General features: G+C 35.3%; 1 protein-coding gene across 1 annotated transcript; it reads left to right on the forward strand.

Moving 5' to 3' along the window:
* The first annotated feature begins 150 nt into the window (after positions 1–150).
* On the forward strand, positions 151–6,717 carry LOC146934373 (NAD(P)-binding Rossmann-fold superfamily protein). Its single transcript, XM_085706254.1, has 7 exons — positions 151–842; positions 1,163–1,242; positions 1,332–1,488; positions 2,627–2,708; positions 3,043–3,130; positions 3,250–3,296; positions 6,288–6,717. The coding sequence occupies exons 1-7, from the start codon at positions 487–489 to the stop codon at positions 6,489–6,491; spliced, it is 1,014 nt and encodes a 337-aa protein (XP_085562380.1). The 5' UTR covers positions 151–486; the 3' UTR covers positions 6,492–6,717.
* Positions 6,718–13,195: the final 6,478 nt, after the last annotated feature.

Consider the following 13,195-nt stretch of genomic DNA (forward strand, 5'->3'; position numbering starts at 1 on the left):
ATATCATTTTTTTTCTTTCTCTTTTAATTAAGGTGTGTCAAATGAATTATAAATGTCTAAGTATTATTTTCCAGAAAATATAAGTAGGTAGTGAGGTAGTTATACAACTTTTTGAATTGTATATAGCCTTTAAACAATGTATTGTGTTGTGTGACAGTTTCGTTATCACGCACGCTGAAGAGTGAAGATCCCTTTCTCCTTTACTTTCCCCTCTTTTTCTCTCAGTGAATGAATAATACTACTTTATATGCTGCTTCTCTTCCCAATCCTTTCCTTTCTTTTCTTCTGCATGAGTACTATGTAGTACTTTGATATTGATATTAATGCACGCAGAGACAGAGCCGAATTGTATAGCATAGCATCTTCAGAATCATACTACTGTCAGTGTAAAAGATAACCACCTTTCTCAGAACCAATTTGACCCTATTAATTAATACTATCACGGTCCCCAAACTAGAACCACTATTGCTTGAGAGATTTCACAAGATGCTTGAAACGGTTAAATACCTAATCGGATCGGCTGGTCCAAGCGGTTTTGGATCCAAATCCACCGCCGAACAAGTCACCGAAACCTGCGGCGATCTCCGTTCCATCACCGCCATCATAACAGGTGGTACGTCAGGAATCGGAGCGGAAACGGCGCGTGTGTTGGCGAAGAGAGGGGCGAGGGTGATTTTACCGGCGCGTAGCATGAAAAATGCGGAGGAAACAAGAGGAAGAATAGTGACGGAGTGTCCTGAAGCGGAGATTATAGTTATGGCACTTGATCTCAGTTCTCTCAATTCTGTTACCAACTTCGTTACTCGTTTTCACTCCATCGGTTTCCCTCTCAATCTCCTCATGTATGTATATGTATATACTCTCATTTCATGCAATTATGTTTTATCACATACACACATCGAACACAATATTAACATGTCGACAGTAATAATAATTTGATAAAAATAACATAATTCATTATAATTTCATGTGTTGGTGTCGGCGTCAGACATTAACACAAACATTAACACATGTACGTCTTCCATTAGAAGTGTCGAGATTTATTTATCATTTTTAATGATCTGATCTAATCTAATACAGTACATAAGTAGTACAGTATATATTTTTTTCGTTCTTTGACCATATTTATTTATTTGAATTTGAATGATTGGTTGTTGACTAGAAACAATGCTGGGAAGTTTGCAGAAGAGCACGCAATCTCTGAGGATGGAGTTGAAATGACCTTTGCCACTAATTATTTTGGTGAGTAAGATTACAACAAATTAATTTTTATATATTTTTGTTATTTGATGGGTATATATATAATTTAATTAATTAATATTGTGGTGCAGGTCATTTTCTGTTGACAAAAATGTTGATGAAGAAGATGGTTGAAACGGCAAAGGAGACAGGGATACAAGGAAGGATAGTGAACGTGTCGTCCGCAATACACGGTTGGTTTACTGGCGACGTCATCTCCTATTTGGCTCATATATGCCGCAACAAAAGGTGACAAATAACTACCACTCCCTCCGTTCCGGAATATCTGACCCATTTACTAAAAAAAAGTGTCCCAAAATAACTGAGTCATTTCAATTTTCAATACAACTTTCATCATTCCCAATACAATATAACTCTAATTAATACTACTTTCATCATTCCCAATTCAATATATTTCACTTTCCCCTTTATTTATACATTTTTCTTAATCTGTGTGAAAAACCAAACTGACTCAGGTATTCCGGGACGGAGGGAGTATAATCTTATCAATTTATTTGACTTATTCGTTATTACACCTTGAATGAAATTTTGGTTAAGCTAGCTGAACACTCGTCTCTGGGGATTGGTTGGATATGTATTCACATTGTTATAAAGGTCATATCATATTTTTATATTAATTTATTTTAAAATTAGTTTTAATTTTGCCACAAGAGTATGTATATATACCCAACTATCTAAGAATTTACCTTTTGTCCAAAAAAAAAAATTACCTTTTGTTAACCTGCAATTTTGCCAAAACTTTGGGCCAGTAATACCATGTAACTCGGAAGAGATATGGTCTTTATACGTGAGGTGTTGTTACTATAGGCGTTAAATATATTAGAATTGCAAACATATCTCTACTGTATTCTTTTGTTAGTAATCCTTAATATATTAAATTGATAAAAAAATATATTTGAGGATTAAATTGGCTATCATAAAACAAAGGGAAATGTTAACCAGTGCCTCGGGCACTGGTTAAGGCCTTTAAATGATAACTTATCATGAAAATATGTGTAATCAATGCATCGGAAATCGAAATCCTTGACTTTTTTATAAAATTATTTCTTCTTTTAGAATCCTTAAAGAGTGCCCCGGGGGGACTCGTTAACAAGACCCTAAAACAAATTACGAGGACTACAATGACTAATAAAAATTACTACCATTTATGAATGTGTTTGTAGTTTCAATGCATTCAAGGATCAATGACATCTAGTTACACTTCCAAGTTTCGGAACAAAAATGTGATTTTCACGTAAACAAGCCGTACTTGAAATGAAAATGATGTGATATGTTTACCAAACACTACACTACGCTACGCTACATTTGTGTTTCTGTTTACTAATTTGTTGGATTGAAATATGTTTGTGTTGTGTGATGTCCCCAGTGAGTACGACGCCACACGTGCTTATGCTCTTTCCAAACTCGCCAACGTTTTCCACACTAACGAGCTTTCTCGCAGACTCAAGGTAACATATAATTTCACTACACTATCTATTCATTCATCTTTTATGGAGTATTTTATTTAATTTAATTAACTATAATAACATGCAATATCCATCTCGATCTCATCTACTATAGTATAGTAGTATCATCTACATATCATATCCTATCCATATTTAAAAGTGAAATTTGTTTGTTTGCTATGTCAGTAATCAAATGCCCCACGACTTCATTTGCTATAATTTAACCCCTGCCTGTTCTTGCTAATTATTTCTCCAGTTTATATAGTTTATTTTATTAATGAGCACGTATAAATAAATAAAATACTAGTAAATAATTTGGGGTATTAAATATGTGCAGGAAATGGATGCCAACGTGACTGTGAACTGCGTTCATCCGGGGGTCGTGAGAACCAGACTCACCAGAGAGCGTGAAGGCTTTCTTACAGGTTGGTAGGAACAATAACACTCTTGTTTTGGGTCAAAGTTTTGGTTCCTTTTTTATGTCTGCAGTGCAGCCGTTAATTGATTTCAGAATTTTCCTTTTCTATTCTAAAATCAAATGCAGATTTAGTTTTCTTCTTGGCTTCCAAGCTCTTAAAGACCATTCCCCAGGTAAATTCAATACACTATAGTAGAACTTGTACTATAATATATATTCAATGTTCTCTATTTGTGCATGGGTAAAGTTTAATTTGGACCCATTGAAAAATTGGTCCAACTTGACCAATTAACTTAAACCATTGATCAAATAAGATGTATAGATTTTAGGCTTAATTGCACTTTTGGCCCCCTAACTTTTCAAAAGTTGCGGTTATGGTCCCCTAACTAATTTAAATACAAAACAACCCCCTAAGTATTGATTCTTTGGCAGTTTTGGCCCCCTGATCCATTTTTGACTTGGTCGTTGATGACGTGGCACCCAGACCCCTTATGTTTGGTGCCACGTGGATATTATTTATTTTTATTTTTTTTAAAAGCTTGCTGGCATTTTTAAATTGGGGAAGAAATTAAAAAAAAAAATTAGTTTCTTCTTCTTCTCACGTTCCCTTCTTCTCCCACAACCACTAATCTTCCTCTCCCTTCTCCTTACTGACAACCTCCACCCTTCCGCCGTCATCGTCGTTGCTACCCCTTTTTCCTCTCCCTTCTCCTCACCGACCACCTCCACCCTTATCACCACTCTTCCTTCCATCGTCATCTGATCCGTCGCCGTAATAAGCCTCCACCCTTATCACCTCTTTTTCTTCGATTTGGAACTGCAAGGATGGGTCCGACTTGAACTGAGCCAGACTTACTTGTTCTTTCTCCCTCCACTTCGATTCCGCCTTGCTCACCTTCTTGATGTTGGATTCGGTTCTGGACTCCGTTCTTTCTTCTTCCTTCACCGATTTGTCTTCATTTCTTTAATTTTCAAGGTTGTTTGATGTTGTATAGATCGGCTTATGAATCAGTTACAACTTCCTCTCCTTTCTTCTCTTCTGTTAGATTCGATTACAAGCTTGTGTTTGTGAGTTCATTTCTAGTGACTCGGTTTGTATTGAACAGATTGAAAACGTGTGTGTTATGAACAACTTTGTAATGTCAGATGTATGCTCATTGTGAGCACCGAGTTTGTGATGAAGGTTGAGGTATGGTACTGGTTGTATTTGAATGTTCTTGCTGGAAGAATGTTCTTGAGAAATTGATGATAATTTTTTGGAGTGTAGATCTTTGGATTTGCTGATTTTGGTTTGTTCTTCTGTTTATGAGGTTTGAAGGTTCATGATGTTCTTGAGGTTTTTTGGAAGAAAAAGTGTTTTTGATCCATATTTTGAGGCTGCCGCAAATTCATGATGTCCTTTTTTAATTTTCCATTTTTTTTTAATTTCTCCAATTTCAAAATGCCAGCAAGCTTTTAAAAAAAAATAAAAAATAAATAATATCCACGTGGCACCAAACATAAGGGGTCTGGGTGCCACGTCATCAACGACCAAGTCAAAAATGGACCAGGGGGCCAAAACTGCCAAAGAATCAATACTTAGGGGGCTGTTTTGTATTTAAATTAGTTAGGGGGCCATAACCGCAACTTTTGAAAAGATAGGGGGCCAAAAGTGCAATTAAGCCTAGATTTTATGGTAGTCTATCTGCACCATGAGTTGCTCTCTCACTCTTCCAGTATCTCTCTCTCCTTTGATACACCATCACCAACATTTTCTTTTCTTATTCTTGTGCTCATCTATTGAAATTTTTTTTGGACTTTACATTACCAAATTAACATCGATCCTCTAGATGTTTACTCACCAGCATCACCCCTCCATTCACTCCAACCACCACACTGATAAGCATGTTTCATTCCAAAATACCAACAACCATAACTCACAAACAATTTGAAGAGATTGAAGACATAAATATTTTTTGCATTAATTTAATTTGATTGAGTGTTGTTTGTGTTCAATGGCCTAAGATTTCAACCCAAAAGTTAGCTTGTTCTGATAAATAAATAAATAAAACTGGTGTTTTCTCCAACAATTCTTACGGTGCCATTGGTTTTTTCTACATCCATGTTTATCATTTTTGTGTCCACTCTGTTTATTATTTTCAACTATCACTATCAGAACCAAAATCTCAAATTAAATCAAGCTTCAGTTGTGGTTTAATTTTATTTATTTGTACACATAATGATGGATAATACAAAATTTTAAAAGGGTAAATTGAGATCTGAAAAACAATGGATGGCATGAACTATGAATTTGTGTATAAGTGTAAGTAACATAAAGGATCAGAGATTCTCCAGCAAGAAGAAGGTTGGAGAGAGAAAGTGGAGGAGGAAAAGGGTTTTGGAGAGAGAAAGAGAAGAATGAGAAAGAATAAAAATAAATATTCATGAGTAGAAGGTCCGATATAGTGGAGCGAATACATGGTAAAATCTATAAGCTTGTGTAATTTAATGGTCAGAAATCTTGATCCAGTATGGACCAATACATGTATGGGTCCAAACTAAACGCCACCTTGTGCATGTTCTACGTAAACTTTGCTAGCTTTTACACACTCACGTCTCATTTATAAAGTTTTTTCTAGGTTACCTCTAAAAAATTGTCGGTAATTTACCCATCAATTAATCAAAATTAACTACTGGATCAGGAAATTTGTATACAAAGTGGAAGAATTTTAATTAACTTTAATTGGTTGATAGATAAATTACCTACAATTCTTCAAAGCTAGCATAAGCCTCCCCTTCAAAACAATATTTGAACCATTCTCTTCTCGTAATAATAAAAAAAGTCACGCATTGAGATGTATTACTTCTTTATTTTATTTTTTACCCTTATTTTATGTTCAATAAAAATACATGTATCCCACATATAAGATATTCTTGAAAAGAGAGCAAAGTGTGAGAGGTATTGAATGAATAAAAGTGTATACTTTGAATTTGTGATGACAAATATATTTTATAGGCGTATAAGTAGAGTCGTTGAATGAGAGGTTGCTACAACATGCGAATACATTATTGGTTGTATGCATTTTTTATTTTTATTTTTGCATTAAAAGATTCTGTCCATTAATTTGTTGTTGTGTTTTTCTTTTGAGCTCTGATTTAATTACCGCAAATAAACTTATATACAGGCAGCTGCAACAACATGTTATGTGGCAACTCACCCAAGGCTCGTCAATGTGTCCGGCAAGTACTTTGCTGACTGCAACGAAACCTCAACTTCCAAATTGGGATCCAACATAACTGAAGCTTCAAGGTTATGGGCCGTTTCCGAATTAATGATTTCTAAGGGTCCAAAAGCTGCCTTTGACCTAATTAATAACCTTGAATTTTGAAGTTTATTGGGACAATGCAGAAGAAAAAAATATATATATAATTTTAGTATGGAAAAGATACATATATAAAATTTCTCTCTAGATTTTTAATAGAACAATAGAATCAGAGTTAGATGTGGTCAGTTTAGTCTTATGATATAGGGTATAAGTGATTAAGTACCTATGTAATTCAATGTATAATAACTATATATTTTGATTACTTAATTAGGGCAAACCTTGGGAAACAGTCGTTGGTTTTATTTTATTGTTAGAAGTCTAAAATAAATTGCTTTAGATGATGCTAGTTAGATTGGGTGCTATTATTAATACAATGATTATGGAGCCTGAATCATGTTAGCATGAATCTTACTCCCTCCGTTTCAAAATGAGTTTTGCTTTAGCTAAAAAATTTGTTTCAAAATGAATGTCACTTTCAGTTTCCAATGCAATAATAACTTTTTCATTTCAATTGTACCCTCCAATTAATACTCTGCACACTACTTCCAAAGTATTACTTTTAAAACTAATCAATAGTTAATAAGGATAATTTTGCAAAATAACCATTCTTTTTCTTTTAATCATTGCATTTCTTAATATGTGTGTAAACACCTAAAACGACACTCATTTTGAAACGGAGGGAGTAGATTATAAGTGAAAGTGCCTGGAAAACTCAAGCTGTACTTTTATTGTTAATTATACTGCTTATGTGATGTAATTAACTGTACTTTGTATATATATAAAGGGGATATGATACAAAATGTATACGAGAAAGTTCCTTTGGGGTTGTTATAGTTAAATGAACAATATACCTCTTTAAATCAAAAAAATAAATGGACAACAAGAACATGGGGTCGGGCTCCTCCTCCATGTGGTGGTTATTATTGGAAGAGTATCTTTCTCATTGTGTTTTTGCATGGGGCCTACTAACATGCGCCTCTTGTATGAGAGAGCGTGCTTTTATAGAAAAATATTTTTTCAAAGGATTTTTTTAAAAAGAAAATCAAGTCCAATGACGACTCATTGGTCATACTATTGAACAAATCAAGATCATTAAATAAATAATATCCCTAAAAAAATATCATAACCCTAAAAATAAAATCATCAAATTAAAATAAGGTGTAGAGGGAATATTATTATTTATATAGGGTTGAGACATAAACACTAGGCCATATACCAGTAAAAAAAGAAGGTGATATATACATTCTCTCTAATCCTTAAAAAAAATATACATTCTCTAGTTGAATTCGATTCAAACTCTCTAATATGACTTGCCATTTCTATCAAAAAAATCTAGCAAGTGCCCTGAAGAAATAAAAAACTGAAATATTACTTTAAAAATTATGTATTTTACTTTATTTTGTCTTTAATTTTGTTTTTTATTCGTTAACAAGTGTTTCTAAGAGACTTGTAAACAAAAAGGTTTTTTTTCGACAAAGTCAATAGGAAAAAGTTGATTGCTATGTTATGACTTATGAACAATAAGTTTTTTTTTTAGAGAATGAACAATAAGTTTATTGTTATGTAAATAATAAATTAATTTGCGAGTGTAATTTTTTTATGTGCTTTTTTTAATTACAAATCATCATTTATACGACTTTTCCAGTACTTATAGTTAAATTTAAATATTTTTTTGACAAATTATTTTAATGATCTAACAGTTACTCCTGTAATTAATTGAAATTGTAAGAAATACATATCAATTACTAATAAATTTATAAGCGCGTTCAGATGGACATTTCGTGTCTATCTGTCCGTCTTTTTTACTATGTTAATGTGTGTAAATTATAAGCAATTTTTTAATGAAATTTTTATTTTGATTAAATTATATATGAATGTTTGTCACTTTTAAATAGTAATATTTGTGCCCCACTTTTATAGCTCAGTTTACAATGCATTGTTATATGGAGGGGTTAGGATTCAAACACCGAGCACCCCACTTATTCACCTTAAAAAATGAATTTCAGCCACTAAGCTACTTGATAAAAATATAGCAACAACTCTTCAGAAAAAATTAATTAGTAACAAACTATGTTTATATTTTTCCACCAATATATAATAAAGATTCTTATCTCTTTTAATAACGCCAACAAAATAACATTCTTAAAACAAATTTGTTTAAAGGTATAATAAAGAAGATCTCATATTCTTTTTATATATTGTTATAGATGTATGGGCATGTTTTATAGATTGTAATTTTATCTTTGTGTTATTTTTAACACAATGTTATCTTTTTGTTTGAAGTCTATGAAGGTGAGAAAAACACAAGAAGGGGGGTTGAATTGTGTTTTAGAAAAATTCTTCGTTTCTCCTAAAAACTGAACACACTGATCAGAAGCTAAGTGAGACAGCTTCTGAAGTGATAATCAGAATCTAAATGCAGCGGAATAAAACAGAGAGAGAGAAGAAGAACGACACAAAGCAATTATACTGGTTCCTTCCACAATCCGGAAGTAGTCCAGTCCCCCTTGCACTTCCAAGGAGATTTCACTATGAGTAATATCTGATTACAAATGCTCAAGCACACAAGCAAGAGACTTCCAATGCTCAAGCACACAAGCAAGAGACTTCCTTTGCTCAAGAACACAATCAAGAGACTTCCTGCTCAAGCACAACTGCAAGAGACTTCTTAACTAAACAAAATTACACAGAAAATTGTTTAAGGTTGAACACTTGATATACAATCAGAGGTGCTCACAATACAAATCAGATACAGACTCAATGGACTTAAGAATTTCTAAGATATGACTTGAGACACAGAAATTCTAAGTGAATGCAGAACAATTTCAGCAGAGGTTTGGTACTTGTGAAAATCTTGTGAGTCTTTCGTTCAGCGTTCTTGCATTACCAAATCTCTAGGTCTTCACTCCTTTATATAGAGGTGTGAAAGAGACGTTGTGAAATTGCCAGCGCACCAAAGAGTCGTTGTTGAAGCTTGATCTTTCACCAATGATATATTGCCTGATTTGGTTGTTGTCCTATGAAGAACAAATTTGAAATCCATTCCTTATCCAAAGGAACATCTATGCAGGCGAAACCGTATTCTGGAGCTGTTTTCTTGTCCTGTAGCGTGGACACAAAACAGAGTAGTGGAGAACGTGGTTGTACAATTCGTACAAAGTACAATGTCAACGCTTTCGTCCAAATTGCAAACACACGCCTTCAAACACCTTTGAAATGACCGTTGCAAACTCCACTAATCCTTTGTTTGTGTTTTCGAATCCAATAGACAGCTTTTGCATTGATAATTCTTCAATTCTTGATTCTTTGCAAATCCAGTTGATATTCAGCTTCTGGTGAAATGGCTTCTGATGAGGCAGCTTCTGATGATGCAGCTTCTGATGATACAACTTCTGATGATATGACTTCTGCAGCTTCTGATGACGCAGCTTCTGATGATGTGGCTTCTGGACCTCTTGTCTTCAGAAGCACTATTCTTCAGGAGCAGCTTACTTCAGGAGCGCTATTTCTTCAGGAGCAGCTTGACTTCAGGAGCGCTTTTTCTCTTCAGTAGCAAGTTGCCTTCAGGAACGTCCAAGCTTCAAATTTTTGTTGTTTCCATAGCTCTTTATTTGCTCATTCAGAACCAATGATGATGTAACTTTATAATTATGGTCCTGTACACTTGAACAAATATTAGCTAGTCCAATTTACAATTTTTAATACCTTGTTATCATCAAAACCCTTTAAGGTTCATTGTTAAACACATTTTGTTCCAACAATCTCCCCCTTTTTGATGATGACAAACAAAAGTATTTAAAATTGATCAATTGTTGTTAATCTAATTAACAAGTTGACTTTGGGGTTCTGAGGTTTGTAAGCTCAGAATCTAAGGTTTGTAAGCTCAAACTCCCCCTGAGTCTGATAGTCTTTAAGGTGAGGTTTGTAAGCTCCCCCTAAGTTCTATCCAGGTTAATTAAATTCATTTTTCGCGCAATAAAATTATCAGAGCTTAAAAACAAAATTGAATCATTGAAAGAATTAACTTATAGATAAGAAGAATGGTTCAATTAATTTTACTTGAATTTTGATACTCCTTCGTTCGTTCATAGCTTATACCAATAAGGTAAGAAAAAATGATAGAAGTTTTTCAAAAATTTCAAATGCCATTAATGGGGCTCAGAGCCTTTAAATACTTGTCACATATACTCCCCCTTTTGTCATTATCAAAAAAAATTAAAATAAGCATAAAAGACAAAAAGATTTGAGAAAAACTCAAACAAAAGAGAGTATAAAAGAAAGTGAACTAAATAAGTCAGAGCAAAATATATGAACATGTATATCAATTGTCAGAAGCAGCTAAACAGTCAGAATCAGTAAGCATTCAGAAGCAAAGAGAATTAAAACAGAATGGTTTCAGAAGCAAGGACTAGGAATTTAAAACAAACAACAAACAAAAAGAAAAACACAAGGGTGTGCAACTAAGGGTTGGTTTGATGTTGTTTCTTCATCTCCTCCATTTCTTCAATCTTCTTCTGCAACAGTTCTTCAAGCTGTTGTTGCCTCTGGAGAAGAGCCTGTTCCCTTTCCTTAGCTTCTTGCTGCTGCTGTGCCATCTGTTTCTTCAGAAGCTTACACAACCTGGCTTCTCTGGTCAAGTAGTCCGTTTCTGAGAAGAAAGGCTGGTTTGCCAGGAGCAGTGTAGAACTTCTTACTCTGAGACTCTGATTCAGATGCTCCATTAACTTCCTGACAGAAGCTTCCTTGCTTCTGATGCACTTAGCCCTTATGCTTTCAATTAGCTCAGTTGCCCGGTTCTGAAGAGATGCCCAGGAGTCATCATATGCACTTGTGAGATCAATTGTCCTTCGTTGATCCACAAGATTATGCAACTGACTCAGGATTGAGAGAAGCTCAGAATTAATATATCTAGATTCCAGGATGTTTGAGGGTGGTTGTTCAAGGATTTCAAGATCAGAATCACTGATTTCCAAATCTTGAACAGGGTTAGGAACTGGAATGGTAAAGTGTGTTTGTGTGTTTGAAGATGAAGGCTGGTCAGAGGCAATGTGAGTGGTAGAGGTTGAGGCTTGAACATTGACTAGAGAGATGTCAACATCCATGGGAGTTGGTTCTGGGGAGTGTTCAGGTAAAGGTTGAAATTCAGTTTCAGTTGGTGGTTGTTGTGGTGAAGATGATGTTTGAGTGTTGAGTTGGGGGTCAATGGTAGCTGTTGGTGGTTGTTGTGGGGGTGTTGTGGGTTTATGTGGTTCAGGTGTTTGTTGATGGGGATTTTCTGAAACAACATTTTCAGAAGCAGCTGCTTCTGGAGTTGCTTCAGAGGCCTTTTCTGAAGTAAATTTGTCTATGGGTAACTCACCTGAGTAGTGGAGAGCAAGATTGTCTAAGACAGAAGTGTCTTCTATTGGTTCAGGTGCTGATGGTGAAGAGGGTGAAATGGGGAGAGAGGTGACTGGAATCTGAATTACCTGATCTGCAGGGCCAGCTTCAGAAGTGATCTTTTGTGGATCAGCAGCTTGAGGAACTACTTCTGAAGTTCCCTCTTCTGGAGCATTTTCAAAAATGAGCATCATATCGTCTTCCTCATTGTCTTCAGTAGGCTTACCAGCAATGGCTCTTACTTCAGCCAATTTATCTTTGTAGAACCTATCACAATCTTCCAATCCCAAGGCCTTGAGCTTTTCATCTCTTTGATGAATGTATTGTGCTTTTTGTTCCTTTCTGTCTGATATAAGATCAGAAGCACGTTCATCTGCCATCCTTTTCCTTATTGGAGTCATCTCAACCATAGGACTCACAAGTTGAAGGGGAGCCTTCTTCTTCTTCAGCTTGGGATCAGCCTCTTCTTTCTCCATTTCTTCAAGAGCTTCCTCCAGCTGCTCTTGGGTGATTACCAAATCTGCCTTACCTTTTCTTCTTTTCTGAGGAATAGAGGCAGCACCAACCTTCTGCATCTTTCCTTTTTCCTTGATAGAAACAGGTTTAGCAGCTTCTGACTCAGTACTAGTTCTGGCCTTCTTTCCTTTAGAAGGAGCAGCATCAGATTCAGAACTAGTTCTGGCCCTTTTCCCTTTAGGTGCATCAGAAACAGCAGCTTCTGACACAGCAACTGCTTTGGCCTTCTTGCCTTTCCCTTTAGCAAGAGCAGCTTCCTCCTGAGACATCGCATCTTCCTCCAAGACGTACTCAGCTACTAATCTAGCTAAGTGTTCAGGATTACTTTCCTTAACTATGGAAGGAAAGTCCCTGATAATCTCAGATTCTTCTGTGGTCAACTCCAACCATTTCTCATCTTTAGGAGCTGTCTTGAAAAAGTGCATTGAATGCAAAGTCTTGCTACTGATAGTCTTCTCTGCAGTAGAAACTTCGAAGCATTTATCAGAAGCATCCCTTGTTCTTCTCAACAAATCCAGCACCTTCCCTTGATAAAAGATCTCAGAGAGCAATCTTCCATAGGGCACTTGTTTCCTTCCTTTGACTGTGCTTTCATTAATAGCCCAGCAGAGATGATCCAATACATATCTTGGAAAGTTTATCTTTTCCAGATTAGTCATGAAGTAGATTGCTAGCTTCTGTTGGTTGTTGGGTTGATCAGACCCACCTGCTCTTTGAAAGAAGCAATCGTTGCTGAATTTCACCAACATTCTATTGTGAATCTCCATTTCAGAAGGCTTAGCATCTTTGTTACCACCCAGAAGAGTGTTGTAGTAGTTTTGCAGCAGGACATCATCCTTCTTAACAATTTCTTGAAACCTCCCTTCTGCATC

This window comes from Medicago sativa, chromosome 4, assembly GCF_051527215.1.
Source record: "Medicago sativa cultivar Bolivia chromosome 4, Bolivia_mono, whole genome shotgun sequence".
Lineage (NCBI taxonomy): Eukaryota > Viridiplantae > Streptophyta > Magnoliopsida > Fabales > Fabaceae > Medicago > Medicago sativa.